At 46.3% G+C, this 17,886-nt stretch overlaps 1 protein-coding gene across 2 annotated transcripts in view; it reads right to left on the reverse strand.

Annotated features, from left to right (window-relative positions):
- Positions 1–17,886, reverse strand: part of LOC143274884 (guanylate binding protein 128up) — a 53,506-nt gene that overhangs the window by 8,753 nt on the left and 26,867 nt on the right. For both annotated transcript variants that reach the window (XM_076578860.1, XM_076578861.1), the window contains exons 6-7: positions 9,573–9,758; positions 8,618–8,730 (exon numbers count right to left, since the gene is read on the reverse strand). In XM_076578860.1, coding sequence (XP_076434975.1) covers positions 8,618–8,730; positions 9,573–9,758 — 299 coding nt within the window. The remainder of the gene's footprint in view (positions 1–8,617; positions 8,731–9,572; positions 9,759–17,886) is intronic.

A 17,886-nucleotide genomic window follows, 5' to 3' on the forward strand; every position in this document is an offset into this window, starting at 1 on the left:
TACGTTATCAGTATGGCCAACTGCAAGGTGAGAGCTGTATTATCAGTGGTTTCTGAATTGCAAAGTGAAATCAGCAGCAGCTTAGTCTTTCATGAAGGACTATATCTCTTAGACTAGAAGTCAAAGTGCACTGGGACTTAGTGCTGTAGCCTTGGGGGCTAACTAGCCTTGGGGATCCGTCCCAGTGGTGAGTCCAAAGGCCCTCTTGATCGAGGGACTGGGGATGCAACTTGGGCAAAACACTCTCTACTATAAATTGTATAATCAGATTCCAGCCCGAACAGTCAGGACAGCAGTTGCCTGCTCTGCTGATCTGATGGTCATTGTCGTACATGACTGATTATCATATACTGGTCCTAGGAGGACACCAGTCAGCATGGGTAAATCAGGAAACAGCTGCTGTGTGCTTGAGGGATGAAGGTGTCCACCATGCAGGTTATGTTGAAATGTAAGGGGGCCGGAAGGAGATGACGGGGTCTTGTGGAGCAGCCATGTGTCTGAAAGACATGGTGCTTACTTCCGAAGTAACAACAAAGTCATCCTCTGACAGGCCCTTCAGAGATCAGGTTGGGTTCAATAGACAATAGGTCATATGACCGGAAGAACATAAAATCAATAGGTCATTTTGAAAATCAACAGGTCAAATATCACCCGTCCCGGGCTTTTTCAAACTTTAATAATGCACAAATGAAAGGAAAATGTAATACACTGGCCATTCTGGTCATTCAGAAGTCTACTTTCAGTTTTCCCGGAACTGCACTCGGTTAATGCAAAAGTGGGAACGCCAATTCTTCTCGCCGAAGCTCGTGAAAGGCAGCGATAAAGATTCATTTCAGATTTCGTTTCGTCACGGATCCGTATTTTAATAAACCAGTTTATAGTCATTTCCTGTAGGAGCAGACGACAAAGCGATCGCGATCATTAAAGAGAGAGAGAGAGAGAGATGGTTACTTTGGTTGACCGACTGGTCATAAAAACAATAAGTCATGTGACCTGGCAACTTGAAAAACAATAGGTCATTTCAAAATTAAATGCGTCAATGACCGATGACCGATGTCAAACCTGATCCCTGGCCCTTGACTGAAGGCTGGGGCTCCATGATGGGATAGCCTGCCTAGGCTAAAAACCCCTGGAAGTGTCTCATTGGAAAGACCGTGCTTGAGAAGGAATGCCCCTCTTTAACTACAACAGTGGTTGTGTGTTGAGGCTGAAATGATCGGGCAGGGAAGACCAAGTGCAGAAAGTGCTTTCCAACGCCAATTGTTTGAGACATCGATGCTGGATCTCCGTTCAAGCAAGGTGATGGGGCGAACTAATGTGCTTGAATGCGGCATCTGCCGTGCTGGTATGAGTGGGCAGAAAGGTACACCCCTGTGGGTAATGAACGGTTCGTTATGCTTTGTGAGACGCATCCGTCCTCATCAATATGCCATTCTCCCGAGTGTAGAGGGAAACAATTATTACCCAGGCCTTCTGCTGCTGGTGAGGAGTGTAAGAGATGGACTTAAGGTGATTGTCTCCTGCCCAGTGGGCAGTTTTTGGGCCCGCTAAAACTTGGAAAGAATGAAGGGCATGTGTGTCCGGAGTGGCACCTCTAAGTTGGACTGCCTCATCCCTCCTTGTACCAGGTTAGGGCATCTCTAGCCCTGTGGGTGATTGTTGTAGGCGAATGAGTTGGGTTGCCTTGTCCCTCCATGCACCAAGAGAGGGCATCCCTAGCCCTGTGGGTGGGAAGGGAGTGTGTGTGGGTCCCTAAGGACCAGCCACTACTGATATGTGAAGGAAGATACAATCAGGTGTGAATGAGGCAGTTTTATAATGGGTAAGTGAGCATAATCCGTAATGGGAAGGCATCTGTGTATGCACCTATATATAAGAGATGTACATGGTGGTGGTGTGTCCATTGAGATCGATGATGACCATCGTTGTCATCCAGCTGGGGAATGGGGGGAGGGTGGTGGTGGGGTGGGGGGGAGGATGCTCATGAATCTATCTGTGAATGCGCAGATGGCTGAATAGTCCAATCTGCGCATGAAAAGTTCGCTGACAGTTGGGGCAGACAAAGACAGGCATACCATTGTCAGGGAGCTTGTTTGCCCGTGACTTTCTGGCCTGCCTCTTCTGAACAGCTGCAGCAGTCCTGTTGGCCTTGCACAACTTGGCGCCTTTGTGCACAGCAGCGCACCATTTGTCACGGTCCACTGCAGATTCCTCCCAGGAGTCAGGGTTGATATCAAACGCTTTCAGAGAGACTTTCAGAGTATCTCTGAAGCGCTTCTTCTGACCTCCGTGTGATCTCTTCCCTTGTTGCAGCTCACCATAGAAGAGCCTTTTGGGCAGCCGATGGTCTGGCATGCGCGCCACGTGTCCAGCCCAGCGAAGCTGGGACTGCATCAGGATGGTGAAGATGCTGGGAAGGGTGGCTTTTGCGAGCACCTCTGTGTCTGGGGTCTTGTCTTGCCACTTGATGTTCAGTAGCTTCCTGAGGCATGTTGTGTGGAAGTGGTTCAGCTTCTTGGCATGTCGTTGGTACACTGTCCAAGTTTCGCAGGCATACAGTAGTGTGGGGAGAACTACTGCTCTGTAGACCTTTAGCTTGGTCTCAAGACTAATGCCTCTTCTGTTCCAGACATTTGCATTGAGTCTACCAAAAGTTGCGCTTGCTCTTGCAATCCTGACATTCACTTCATCGTCGATGGTCACATTTCGTGACAGTGTGCTGCCAAGGTATGTGAACCGCTCCACCGCACTGAGTCTCTGACCGTTGACTGTGATGTTGGGCTCAACGTAGGGTTTCCCTGGGGCTGGCTGATGGAGAATTTCAGTTTTCCTCGTGCTGATGGTAAGGCCGAAGTTCCTGCTGGCAGTGGCAAACTTGTCGACGCTGAGTTGCATGTCAGCTTCAGATCCAGCGTAGAGGGCACAATCATCAGCAAACAAAAAGTCTCTGATGATGTCTGTCATGACCTTCGTTTTTGCTTGAAGCCTTCTGAGGTTAAACAACTTGCCATCTGTTCAGTAATTTAGGCCGATTCCAACATCGCCATCTCTGAAGGCATCAGTAAGCACTGCAGAGAACATGAGGCTGAACAGCGTTGGAGCCAGGACGCAGCCTTGCTTGACACCATTTGTGACAGCAAAAGGAGCAGATGTTTCGCCTTTGTCCTGGACTCGAGCCTGCATGCCTTCATGGAATTGGCTGACCAAGGAAATAAATTTCCGAGGGCATCCGTACTTGGCCATGATCTTCCACAGTCCCTCTCTACTCACAGTGTCGAAGGCCTTAGTGAGGTCAACATAGGTGGAGAACAGATCAGCATTTTGCTCCTGACATTTCTCTTGCAGCTGCCTTGCAGCAAACACCATGTCGGTGGTTCCGCGCTCTTTCCGGAATCCACATTGGCTCTCAGGCAAATGACCTTGGTCAAGGTGTGCTGTGAGGCGGTTTAGTAGGATCCTGGCAAGTATCTTGCCTGCGATGGAGAGCAAGGAAATGCCCCGATGGTTATCACAGGCTTGCCAGTTCCCCTTTCGCTTGTACAAGTGAATGATAGATGCATCTTTGAAATCCTGGGGGATCGTCTCTTCTTTCCACATGAGTGAGTACAGCTGATGGAGCTTCTCAGTCAGCACAGTGCCTCCATCCTTGTAGACCTCTGCTGGTATGGAGTCTGAGCCAGGTGCTTTGCCGCTGGATGGCAGACGGATTGCTTTCTGGGTCTCAAGAGGTGTTGGCGGATCGTCCAGTGCTTCGTTGATGGGGACTTGTGGGAGACGGTCTATGGCTTCATCATTTATGGAGGAAGGGCGATTTAAGACACTGTTGAAGTGCTCAGCCCAGCGTTCGAGAATTTTCTCCTTCTCGGTGATCAAGGTATTCCCATCTGCACTGAGGAGGGGCGATGATCCTGAGGATGTGGGGGCGTAGACTTCTTTTAAGGCATCATAGAACCTCTTCATATCGTGCCTGTCAGCATATCCCTGGATCTCATCAGCTTTGTCACTCAGCCACTTATCCTGCATCTGGCGTAACTTTTGCTGAACAGTCCTGCGGATGGCATCGTACGCATTCTTTTTTGATGTGGACTTTGGGTTGCTCAGGTAGGCTTGATGCAGACGGCGTTTCTCATCCAGAAGCTGCTTGATTTCATCACAGTTTTCATCAAACCAGTCTTTGTGCTTTCTGGTCATGGGTCCCAGGGTCTCTGAAGCTGTACTATAGATCAGCTCACACAGGGTCCTCCAGTCAGACTCCACATTCTGGTTGTCCAGAGAGGCGGATTCCAGACGATCTTCCAGCAGCTCCACAAAGGACTGTTTGATGGTGATGTTTTTCAGCTTAGCGATGTTGAGCCGTTTTGGAGCCTTCTGGCCTTGGGGGCGTCTCTTGGGCTGGATTCGAATATTCAGCTTTGAAACTAGAAGGCGATGGTCTGTCCAACACTCGGCGCCGCACATGGTCTTTGTTACACGTACATCTTGCCTATCCCTTTTCCTGACAATGACATAATCGATGAGATGCCAATGCTTTGAGCGAGGGTGCATCCATGACGTCCTGTTATGGGTAGGGAGGCAGAAAACTGTGTTGGTTATCAGCAGTTCGTGCTCTGCACAGGTCTGAAGCAAAAGCAATCCATTTGGGTTGCAGTGGCCCACACCGTGCTTTCCAATCACTCCATCCCAGGAGATGTAGTCAAAGCCAACTCTAGCATTGAAGTCCCCAAGAATGATGAGCTTGTCTGCTTTAGGGATAGCAGCAATGACAGAGTGAAGGTCCTCATAGAACTTCGCCTTCACTTCATCCGGGTTGGTCATGGTTGGGGCGTAGGCACTGACAATGGTGAGGTGCTTCTGGCCAGATGCCAGTGGGAGTTTCATGGTCATAAGCCTATCGTTGACTCCCTTTGGGATTCCAGCTAGCTTGCTGACAAGTGCTGTTTTTACTGCAAAACCAACGCCAGCCTCACGTCGCTCTTCGCTTCCTCGTCCACTCCAGAAGAAGGTGTAACCAGATCCCTGTTCACAGAGCTCGCCTTCGCCTGCAAGCCGAGTCTCACTCAAGGCTGCGATGTCAACGTTGTATCTGGCGAGTTCGGATGCAACTAGTGCCGTTCTCCTTTGGGGTCTGTCCGCGTTATCTCTGTCCAGGAGAGTCCTTATGTTCCAAGCACCAATGGTGAGAGGAACGATCCTTGTTTTTTTCTTTTCTTTCTTTTTGTTTCGACCGCTGATGTAGGGTCCCCGCCAGCCGCGGTATGCTGGCCAGGGTGATATGGAGCAGGCAATTTTTAGGGCACCTTTTCTAGCCCCTTCCTCATGCCAGGGAGGTGAGCAGTGCATTCCTAAAGAGGGCTGCTCAGACGCTCAGACGGCTGCCGAGCTCCATCGCTGCTCCTGTCGACGAAGAACGACCCTATGGCCTGAGCCGCCTGCATGCAGGTCTGCAGCTGCGACTACCAGTGTACCCACACCTGTCATTTCGTCGCTCGCCTGTCGCCACAGGACTTGGGGGTGATGAAATGATGAAGGATGAAAGGTCATTTTGGATGACTGATGACTTGCACGATGAGTTTGTTTAAAGTGAAGAGGAGTTGCGCAACGTCGACCTCACTCTCTCGTCCGGGTCCACCAATTTCCAGTGGCAAGACTAAGTCGAGACGACTGGAGGATGAGCACGGATGCAGTGGATGACCAAGATATCCTTTCGGTGTCTCATCTTGCTCTCTGCACTCCACAGTGCGTTGCTGTAACCGCCTTCCTCTCCGTTGAACCGATAGGTTTCTTCCGCAGATTCTGCCGGATCCAGACTTCGCATGCATGGGTAGACACACCCCGGGGGCCAACTGCGTGTGGCATGCACACAGCACGGTGGAGCTAGATGGCCGTCGGTGGCTCTCCTGAGCCAACGCCCTTTTATGGATCTCCATAAGGGTGTCTAGCCACCCGCCTCACCAGTCCCGGAAGGGAGCGGTGGGAGTGCCGGTTTAGTCGCTGGCAACCCGACCCTGAACAGGTTGTACAGGTTACCAGTAGCAGATCTAATGACCTGACCTGACTCTCAAGAGATGTACATACGCACATGAATAAAGTGCTAGTATGTAGACACAGAGAGATCTGGGCATGTGAACAGAATGATGCAATTGCAAGTGTGTCTATATTGCTATGTAGGGAATCTAAATGAATAGATGTCTATGAATAGAGATAGAAATAAAATTGTACATGTTAACATGAAAGTCGTATGAACCTATCCCTTAAGCGCACACACATGTGTATACCGAGGGATAAGTATACACTTATAAGTGTAAATAGAAATGTGTCTAAATGTAGCAAGATGTGGTATATATATATATATATATATATATATATATATATAGAGAGAGAGAGAGAGAGAGAGAGAGAGAGAGAGAGCTCTATATATATATATATCTATATATATATGTATATAAACACACTTTTTTTTTCTTTTTTTTTTGATAAGAAATCAAAAAGAATAGAAGGGGAAATATTGTGATTTATTTCCTGTCAATGTGTAGGGATGGTTGCCTGTAGAGAGACTGTGTGCAAGTGTGGGGGGATGAAGAACCCCAAAGTTCAGTGGCCAATAGCCTGAGAAACAGCAAGAAAGGTGCAGTTGTTGTGCAAAGATGTGTAAAGTCCATGACTGGGTATCAGGACCCAATGAGAAACCGAAAGAAAACATTGTTGGTGGACAGCACGGGGGGCAGGATTAACGTGCTGTGTCGGCGAAAGTAACAACAGCTTCAATCACCTAGGTTACAAATGCGGAGTTGCCTCCCTTGGCACCGATAATCGTCGAAAAGGATGGTGTCTTTAAAGCACATATCCCCTGGTGCGACGTGTCCTCACTGTAGAGGGAGGAGTGTCATGCTGTGTGTGAGAGTCCGTGGTTCGATGCCATCGTAACCGACACAGGTGAAAACGGCCGCAAGGGGAATAATTATAATGTCCCTTAGTGCCATGGGCATCCCAACCCAAATCAGTCGCCATCGGACGCGAGACAGTCAGGGCATGTGGCATGACGGTGCCGTAATCCAGTGTTATGGGCGTCGTGGGCGAGGTGGTGACAAGTCCGTCGGCTTGCCGTGGGATGTGCATCCCCCTGTAGCTGAATGGCGGTCCATTCTCACGAATAGCTCCTGCGAGAGGACCGACGTTCAGCTGTTGTGTGTTGACGGATAAAGGGATAGACAAGATCGGCCCGAGCACTGCCGAGAGGCAGGATTGAGTTATTAAGAGACACTCCAACGTGGAAGTGCTGATATTAGTCTGGGTAACAGCAGAGTTAGGCAATGGGGCAGAAGAATCCAGCACCGCCGAAGTTCAAACGTGCCTGCTCTGTGGGCGAGGGGCGGTGCAGGCGCAAGGTGTGGCACCGGGAAGCATGTTGGTGCATAACTGCAGCAGCAAATTAGCGATGAGTTGCTGTTTGTTTGGTTGAGCAGCTTGCTGAGACGCCATTAGTGGGTGGGAAACAGCAGCAAGCAGCGGTGTGGCAGATGGGGTCATCACCGCATAGCTTGGTGGGACCGTGCACACACCCGCACTATAGGTGAGGAGCAGTGCCGGTGCAAGGGAAATAACTGCGGCGGTCATCGGCAAGGGTGCCGAAGCAGGGGTTGCCTCCCTTGGATCGGGTGATCCGGACAAGGAGGGGGGTGCACGCGTATGGGCAAGCGTGTCCCCTAGTGGTCCACCTTCCTCCCTACACCAGGGGAGGGCATCTCTACGCGCCTCGGTTGCCAATGGATCCGAGACGGTCGAGGCATGCCACGTGGGGGTCGCGTGATCCGATGTCATGGCCGCCACCATGGACGCATCGCACATAGGGCCCAGTCTAACGTGCGGATCCAAAACAAGCTGGGTTTTTTTTTTTGTGGTGTTGTTTCCCCAAAGGGATTGTGGCACATTCCATTGGTGCAACTGTGGGTATGGGTAAAGAGATAGAGGAGGTCGACTCGTACACTGCTGACTGGCAGGGCCGAGAAAACACGGATCGCGTCGAGTGCGTTTGCAGATCGATAAAAATGACATTAAAGGCAACACTGACCTGAGTGTGTGGCAACAAACCTCTAGAAGTCACCAGAGGAGGTGTGGGAGGTGGCGGAGGTCTGGAGTCAACCGGAGGGAGCGGAGGAAGTGGAGAAGGCGGCGGGTTGGCGTTGTTGAGAGGGCCAGGAGTAGAGGGCCCAGAGTGTCAGCGAATCGATTGCAATCGCGCCTTAATTTTAGCACGATTCCCCAATCGAGCTACATAATTATGTGACCTGGTTGGAGACATAATTTGACCACAAACAAGGACGCCAGAGAATCGACAGACAGGCAGAAAACAGGAAAAAACTTAGCCGTATGAAGAGCACAGGAACAGGAGTCATGATGTCTGCTGGAAAAAGAGGGCGCTAGCTAGCGGGACAAAGGGGAGGTTACCTACTTCCGGGAGGTTATCGGCCGTAGTACTTTCGTTTTCTCCGCATAGGCAGATAGTAGTTTGCACAGGACAGGAATGTCAGACCCCTGCCGGAGTCTGCACTAGTTGGGTCACGGTTAAGTATGTGTAATTAAACAGACACGAGCAATGAAGGCCCTTCAGGTGACTCACATTCGCACCAGCTTGAGGTAGTTCCACATCTTCTCCAATAGGTCGTCAAAGTTCCACTTGTGGTGTGCCGAGATGGGCACACAGTGCGGAATCTTGTAGATGATGTCTAACTCCTGGAAAATGTGAAGGAAAAAAAGGTCTCATTTTCATTATTCATATACATGTATTTTTTTAGAATTGTGTTTTAATATGGAAATCTGACTTTTCAATTCTGCACTTGTTGAAGATGAACTTGACTTGTAATCTATTTTCTTGATTTGGTGTCATTTCTGATTCCTATCTCAAGGTGTGGTTGAAAATGGATCAAGTTTGTCCTCCAGTGCTTGATTGGCTACTGATTGATTGGTTCATCAGTTTGACTGGCATCTTCTTCATTTTTCTGCTTATGATCTCATCTGCTGCTAATTTTCTTTCTTTATGCATCTGGGGGTGTGTCCAGAATTTCTTTCTTTTCTTTCTTTAACTGCGGACACAAAACAGAATGTCATGCCATCTTAAAACTGCAACTTTTAATGTTACTCTTTCAAGAAACCGGAAAGAACTTCAGAAAATCTTGCGAATCCAGAGGCTAAATGAAATAAACCATTTACCACCTAGAGATATGGTTTAATCCGGAATACTTACACCACAAAATAGGTGTATGTGGAAAGTATTCTGGGGGTGTTTTTAAAAATATTTTTTTATCTATGTTTAATCAAAATTTGGTGCTGAGATATCAGCCTTTCCAGAGAAAATGAATTTGCTAAAGTTCACCACAGACACACACACACATTCGTATATACTCACAGACACACAGAGAACCAAACATGGGACACAGACTCAATATGTTCACACAGAAGAGCCAAAAAACAATCTGAACCCCCCCAACACCCCCACTCCCCCCCCCCCCCCCCCCCCGCCCCCCCCTCCCGACAGGAAAAATCATCAAATCATCGTCACCCTACTCTTCACCCACCTCAATGGAAATCTGGTCAATTTTGTTGAGGAGGTAGATGCAGGGGATATAGACTCTGTTCCCCTCCACCACATCGATCAGATCTTCAGCGGTGGCGTCGTAGCGTAGCGTGATGTCGGCATTGTGGATCTTGTACTCTCCAAGAATCGTCCTGACCGTGTCCAGATCCAGCTCCGTTTGTGGCACCTGTCACCATGGAAACTCAGTTTACACATCCAATTGCATACAGTGGAAATATATTTCCTGAAATCACGTTTAACTACACATGCTCACTGTGACCCACTAGGGCAGACTCCAGCAGGGGTCGGTTCCTGTCCTGTGCAAACTGCTACCCGCCTATGTGTAGAAAACGAATGTAGTTATGGCTGATAACATCCCGGAAGTAATTATGGACACAGAAGGGAGGTAATCTACTTCCGGGAAGTTATCGGCTTTCATTTTCTCTGCATAGCGGACTTACTAGTAGTTTGCACAGGACAGGAATCAGACCCCTGCTGGAGTCTGCACTAGTGGGTCACGGTAAGGTATGTGTAGTTAAACATGTTTAACCCTTTCCTTCTGATAACGGTAGGAGCCGGCACTGCTCGCGCGTGCGCAGTGCCTCGATGCGTACGGCGCCGGCAGCGTGTGTGTGGTACTTTTCCATCATGTGCCGTGACGATGCTCAACAGGCACTAAAAGTTGGTGGAAAGTTCCCTACTATAGTCCAATAATCTGGCATCGCTATTTTTGGATGCTAGCACCACTTCCATTCACAAAGAAAGGAGGGAAACTGCGTGTGGAGAGTTGTGAATGAAACTGACCGGTTTTCACAATGGCGTCGTATGCATGCACCAGTGAGTTCGAGGATTATTCAGCGGATGAATTAGGTCTTATATTAGAAGAAGTGTCGAAATATGATGCGAATGAAGAGTGTGAAGAATTAGAAGAAGATTCTGATGTGCATTTAGGTTCCGATCAAGAAGAAAGTGGTGAAAGTGATCCCAAGGACAATGTGCCACTCGCCGCTCTGCAAACCACGTGGCGACCGGCTACTCTGTCAGGACTGAGACAGCGCTAAGCGCCAAATGTAGTGTGGTTGTTGCCAAGTTAGGCAGCGAGTGCAAGAGTCTAGATCTGTAAATAGACTTGTATATAACCAATCAGCTGTAGTGTATTTTAACCAATCAGAATGTAAGGTGGATGAACGGTCATCCAATCAGCTGTAGTGTATTTTAACCAATCAGCTGTAGTATATTTTAACCAATCAGAGAGTTCTACGTGGGGGTAGTTGAGAGAGACACCTATGTGTGTGCTCCCTGCGGAAGGCAGGCGTTTGTTTTTTGCTCCATGTTTTGGATGTGACTTAGTGCATGGTGGTACTGTGTGCTAGGGACTTCAGTCCAGAGGTGATGGACTATTCCTTGTTTTCCTTGTGCCTGAAGCACTTGTTAGAAGTGTGCTGAAGGATTGTATTGTTTGTTTTGGGACTGGGGTACTAGCATTGCTGTGGGTGAGCTACATCTTGCGTTACTAAGCTTAGTACAACGTTGCTGTGCAGCGAAGAACGGTGTTATTCCTTTGTCACCAGTGACTGTGAAGTACGGGGTGTGAGCCAGTTCCCTTTTGTGTTCGTCGTCCTGGGAAAGCGTGGCCAGCGGGCGTCGGAGGACGTTGGATACGTGAAATTCTCATTGTGCATCTCCGTTCCTGTACATAGCCCCATAACCTTTTCTTCTGGCTGGATCTGCCTAATCATATTTTGTTTTACCGTTTAGATCTATCCCACCCCTGTACATTCTCCCTGTGTGAGTAGTCCAACGTGTGGTAGGGGAAGCTGAGTGTAGGTTCTCGGACAGAGGGAGAGCGGAACGTTGGTTATCCACGTGTGGGGGAGCTGCGGTTGCCGGAGGAGGCGGACTTCGGACTTCACCCCGAGGTCGACGAGGCAGGAGCCCGGAACGCTCGTGGTGAAGTGTCCCAGCACGAGCGTGCTCTTCGACGAGAGGAGGGAAAAGGTGGTGGCGCGATTTGTTGCTGCTGAAGATGTGGAGGCACTGTTTGTGTAGTGCGTGTGTCAAGTCATAACAGAGACGTGAGATTCCAGCGTGTGTGGTGTAGTGCACAATGAGGAGTTCATGACGTCAGAGAGTTCTTCGTAAGTACTGTGTTAAATAACTAGGCCTGAACGTGCCTTGAGGTTGTCGGGAACTCCAGGGGATGATTCGTACCGATCATAAGAGACCCTAAGAATGTCTTTTGCTCTTGTTGTACTATAACCTTTGCATGCTGGATTGTGAATGTTCTTTGATTGGTGACCTATGTATGTGGTGGTCGAGAGGTTATCGACCAGGCATTGAGATTGTTGCTCACAGGATTGCGTGGAAAGATTGTGGGTTTAGTGTGTAGTGTGCTGAAGTTACCATTACGTCGGAAGCGAACGAGAAGGCTGAGTGTTGAGTGCGTGATTAAGTGGGCTGTGCACATGTTGTATTAAGGGAAATAAAAGGTTAAATTGCTATTTAGTGTTATATTGTGTCATTTTGTGTCTGTAGCTGGCGAATGTGGTGAAAGTTCTTCGTCACAAGTGTTTATTTTGTTGTTGTGATTGTTGGTGGGAGCCAGCCTTTAATTTTATTATTTACTGCCTGCCACTCCAGGTCGTCAAGACCTGACATACTACCAACGTGGCCACATTCCAGCAGCCGACAGGCCCTGCACATTCACTGCCAAGCACTGCCACCCCTCTGGATTATTTTTTTTGGTTTATACCCATCACATTTTTTTCAGGTTGCAGCAGAAGAGACCAACAGGTATGCCCGACAAAAACAAGCAGCCCGGGGCACACCTGACCCTCTTTGGTTCGAAACAATACCTGATGAAATGCGGGCCTATCTCTCTGTGCTGATCATGATGGGGATCAATCGTCTGCCACGTTTGTGGTGCTACTGGTCAACCGACCCTCGCTTCAGGAATAACTGAATCAGCAGTGTCATGCCCAAAACACGGTTTTTCAAAATCAACCAGTACTTTCATCTGCGCGACACATCTAACACACCTGCACGTGATCACCCCGACTATGACCCCTTGTACAAGGTGAGAAATTTCATCAACATGATTCTTCCTTTGTTCCGGACCAACTACCATCCAGGTCGTGAACTAAGTATTGATGAGGCAATGATCGGGTACAAGGGTCGGATATTTTTCAAGCAGTACATGCCAGCCAAGCCAACCAAATGGGGCATCAAGGTGTGGGAGATGTGTGACGCCAGGACAGGGTACTGCGTTGCATTTGATATTTACACTGGCCGTGCAAGTCGCAGAGACACCACCATCAGTCTTGGGCATGAAGTCGTTCACATGTTGGCATCACCTTTCTACCATCAAAACAGGCACCTGTATTTTGATCGTTTTTTCACCAGTGTCCCCTTGATGACACACCTGGCCCGAAATGGGACATATGCCTGTGCCACTGTCAACGTCAACCGCAAAGGGTTACCAGAGGAGGTCAAGACTGCCAAATTGAAAGAGAAGGGAAAATTGCTGCAGATGCAGAAGGGCTCACTGATGGCCACAGTCTACAAAGACAACCGTCAGATTTACCTTCTCAGCACCAACCAGCCACCAGGTATGACGACAGTGGAGGACAAAGTGACACCGACAGTCATCGCCAGCTACAACAAGTACATGGGTGGCGTTGACAAGTCAGACCAGTATCGCGCCTACTACCCTGTTGGTCATCAGAACAAGAAATGGTGGCACTACATTTTCCATTCTCTGGTCAACTTATGCATTGTCCAGGCCTACCTCACCTGGGAAGTTTCACCTCATGCCCCAGTGAACAAGACCTATGACCACTTGATGTTTCGCGCTGACATTGCAGAACAACTTCACGCAGGATTCACCTCCAGGAAGCGCAAAGCAGGGCGCAGCAAAGCAGTGCCAGATGCCCCCATTGCCTTGGCCAGCATCGACCATCACAAGTTAGAAAAGATCAAAGGGAGACGTAGAGTCTGTCGGCAGTGCATCAAAGACGGTCGCAGGACAGCAAAGGGATGAGGGGTAGAAACATCGTATATGTGTTCTTTCTGCCAGGTACCCCTCTGCTTCCACAGGAATGACTGTTTCCATGACTATCATGGACAGAATGTGCCTCAACATTAGGACAAGCTAGCTTGTTTTTGTTTGTGGGTGTGTGTGTGTGCTTACCTGTAGTTTTGGTGACTCTGTGACACTTAGCAGTGACACTCTACTCACTATCCTTACTGTACAGTAACACATTGTGTGCATATATAAACAGATCTGTACAAAGTGCTTAGAACACTGACATAAGAGCAACATGGAACTGTGCTTGAAATTATCTCCAGCAACTCTTCAGTTGTGACAACTGACACTAGTTGTGTGACATTCTTTGGATTACCTGTGGGGACTGTACTGGCAGACAGGCGACAGATCATCTCAGGTAGGCCGCAGCTTCATTTCACAACACTAACGTGCATGTGCATGGAATAACTGCATGTTGGTGTGCTGTATTAGAATTGTCACCATCGCATGTGACATATTTGGTGACATTTTGGTGACAGAGACACAACCTTTCACATCTAGACACACAGAATCTCACTCACATGACAGAACAAAGTCTCATGACCATACCTGCCGAATTTCATGACTCTAGAGGTTTATTCTTGGTTGTGGTGAAGCGTGAACTATACACACCCATTTTGCGGCTAAACTCACCAAAAGAATCCGAAATCTAGGGGAGTTTGGCCTCAGAGAATCTGAATGCAAAAGGGTTAATAATCACAAAACAGTCTATCCTTAACCCCTAGGCTGCCTGCATGACGAGATAACTCGTCATGGCAAGCATGTATGCTTCGCTGCCACAATGACAAGATAACTCGTCATCGAAATATTCTGACTTTTCCCTGCTTTGCATTCAGTTCGTTGACAAAAATGCTGGTAGCTTTAGCTTGGGGAATCTTTCTGGATTCTACTCATAGCTAGAAACACCATCTGCGTCATAAGGCAGTCCTTTATTTGAACGTTTTGGTTGGGTTACTGGCCGCAGTCTTTGCCTGGCTCCTCTCCTCGCTCGCTCAACAAAATGTCGGACTGACTCCGTGCTCAAGACATGCGATCGTGGCGAACTAAATCAACCAAGATTACTTTCTTTAGCTGATGCTCAGAAAGAATTGGAGCATAAATTCAAAGGAGAAGACAGTGGTGAACATTTATAGGACGATTTGATAGAAAATAAAGGGAGCAATCAAGAGAGTGGCCAAGATACAACTATCAGTGAGTGATGCAGGCTGTTCAACTCTAGCAGACGACAGGTCACCGAATTTTTAGCAGGGCACCGTATGAGCTATTTTCTTGGCACTCATCCAACGCGGTCTGATGAAGTGACGGTGTGAGAGGGGTGAAGAGGAGGGGGGGGGTGGAGACTGAGGGGGCGTGGCCTCACATCCATATTATCACTTGCAGAAGTCACAATGCATCTATTTCTTTTTCAGTTTTTTTTTTATATTGTGGTTGTTCTAGTATGATTTTGTGTGTGCAGATATCCATTTGTCCAGAAAATGATATTTTTGTGCAAATTACCAGACTAATGTTTGTAATGAACAAGTTGAAAATGTGACAAAAAACAAAACACTGATTTCAAAACAACAGCATGTCACTTAAAATGCATAAAATGGGAAAACATCATGTGTTTTGTATTCTTTATTCATTTCCCTTTCAGAAAATATATACTTTTATGGGTCTTTCTCCAATAACAAAGAGCACAGAATTTTTTGAAAATTTATACCCGTTTTTTGGGAAAAAACCCTGGCAAATAGATTTCACTTAAATCTTATTTTCCTGGCAGCGAAAGGGTTAAGCTTTGTTACTAGGAATAGGTGCAGCAAACTACGGTAACCTGGGGTAACTGAACTGTTATCATGGGTAAATTCAATCATGCACTCAAAAGCAAAAGATTTAAAGTACTTGTGCTACACTAGGCAAGTAGTATAAGAGATGGGGGTTCTATATACAACTTTTTTGGGCGTATTAGCTTGTGTTAAGGCCCTCAAGCATAAAAAAAATTTAGCCAAAACCTGTGTATATTGGAGTAATATGACCCTCAAGCATAAAAAAAAAATATATATATAGTTAAAACAAGTTATATGTGTATGGAGAGCCAAATCACAAGATAAAAAAAAAAAGGTTGGATATGTGTATGGGGGAGCGAAACGGTCATGGGGGTTCTATATACAACCGACCCCAGCCCAAAACCGCGCAATACCGCCCTCAAGCATCATAAAAAAAATCTAGTTAAAACCAGTTATAACCAGTTACGTGTATGGAGAGCGAAACGGTCGCCCCGTTCCCCGTGTGTGCTAGCGACCGCACGGCGTGTGTAGTGGGAGTGGTCCCGCGCACAGCCTGCTTCCCGCGCGCGCGAAGATTGTGATCACCCTATTAGAGAAAAGATTATATTGTCTATATAGAAAAAATAATGCCTTTTCCGCATAACATTTGTGAGTACCCCCAAGTTAAAACAAATAGAGTATGTGGTCGAGCTTGCATGGGGCTCTATTGTAAAGATCATATTAAATGTCATAGAAAAGGAATGTCACTTCCAGTACTTTGTATAAAATGCAACCTTTATGTACGTACGAAGTATGTTATTTGTTGTAAATGTAAGCATAAAAAACAGAAGCCTCCTCCCATGGAGAAAAAGATTGATCCTATACCCGATTGTGGAGAACATTCAAGCGACTCTGAGGGTTATATTTCTGATGATGACGATGATGAAATTGACCCTTTTGAAACTTATTCAAGAGGGTATATTCCACCCTTTGGTGGAGTAATCATTGGATTCAGAGATTGATCAACTTGTAAAAAAAAATCCTATTAGAGAAAAAAATATAATAGTATATATAGAGAGAAAAATGGTGCAACGATATTCTGAAAAATATTACCGTGATCTCGCTTCAAGAAAAGAGATTCCTAATCATGAATCTATGAATAAAACTGAGTTGATTAAAGCACTGGGGTTTGATGCTTTGGAGGGGGAGACCAATGCTACGCTTAAAGATATCGCACGAAAGCTCAAAATTCGTGGTTTTAGTAGAATGAAAAAAGATGAACTTATTAAAAATATACGTCAACTACAACATAAAGCTGAATCCACGGAGGAGTTTGGTAGTATTATTAAAAATTATAAACTTGCAGCTCTTCCAAATGAAATAGATCCGCTTTCGTTTATGATGAGTAAAGTGGACACTATTAACCAAAGAGCTATTCCACTGACCAAACAAAATATTGTTTTAACAGTGGAGTTTGGTCAAATTAAAAATAATGATACTACTGTAGCTGTATTTCGATCGGAATATCAAAGTATTATTGATGTTGTTGATGATCAAGATATTGAAAAACAAATAAAACAGATTTTGTTAAAAATAGAAAATTTTACAAATGAAGGTTCAGGATGGTTCATTAAAAGAATCTTTAGTTTATGGGTGAATAGAGTTTCTATTACATCTCCAGGATCCTTTATTGAATCACCACAGTGGTTAAAAAATAAAAGAGCTGTGATTAATATTAAAAATAAAGATGATCAATGTATAAGACATTGTTTACGTGCACACAAGTTTCCAGCAAAAGTGAATTCTAATTTAACTTATTCCTATCCTTCTGATGATGGGTTTAATTTTGAAAATATTGACTTTCCTACACCAATAAAGCAAATTACAAGGATCGAGACTCAAAATAATATTGCTATTAATGTATACTATTTAAAAAATAAAACGATTGAACGCGCAAGAATATCAAAACAACCCACCAACATGGAGCGTATTAAACTTCTTATTATAGAAAATGAAAATGGTGGACAACATTATACTTATATTAAGAATTTTAACAGACTACTGAGTAATACAAACAAACACAAAGCAGCCATGTACTTTTGTGAGTATTGCTTGACAGGTACAACATCATCAGAACTTTTAGAAGAACATATTAAGCGATGCGCGCAGATCAACCACAAGAACTATTCTCGCGTTGAGATGCCATCGGAGAAGACAAAAATGATCAAATTTACCAATTTTCAAAAACAAATGCAAGTTAGTGATGTGATATATGCTGATTTTGAGGCGATTTGTAAAGAAATAAAAGACGATTCCCATTCGAATAATACCATCAAAGAAAGCGAACACATCATCTCGTCATACGGGTTTGTGCATGTTAGGTCTGATGGAAGGGCATACAAACCGCAACTATTTCGTGGTGAGAATGCGGTCAGTCATTTTCTCGAAAAACTTCAAAGAATATATTATCATACTGTCAAGGAATT

Source organism: Babylonia areolata, chromosome 29, assembly GCF_041734735.1.
Source record: "Babylonia areolata isolate BAREFJ2019XMU chromosome 29, ASM4173473v1, whole genome shotgun sequence".
NCBI lineage: Eukaryota > Metazoa > Mollusca > Gastropoda > Neogastropoda > Buccinidae > Babylonia > Babylonia areolata.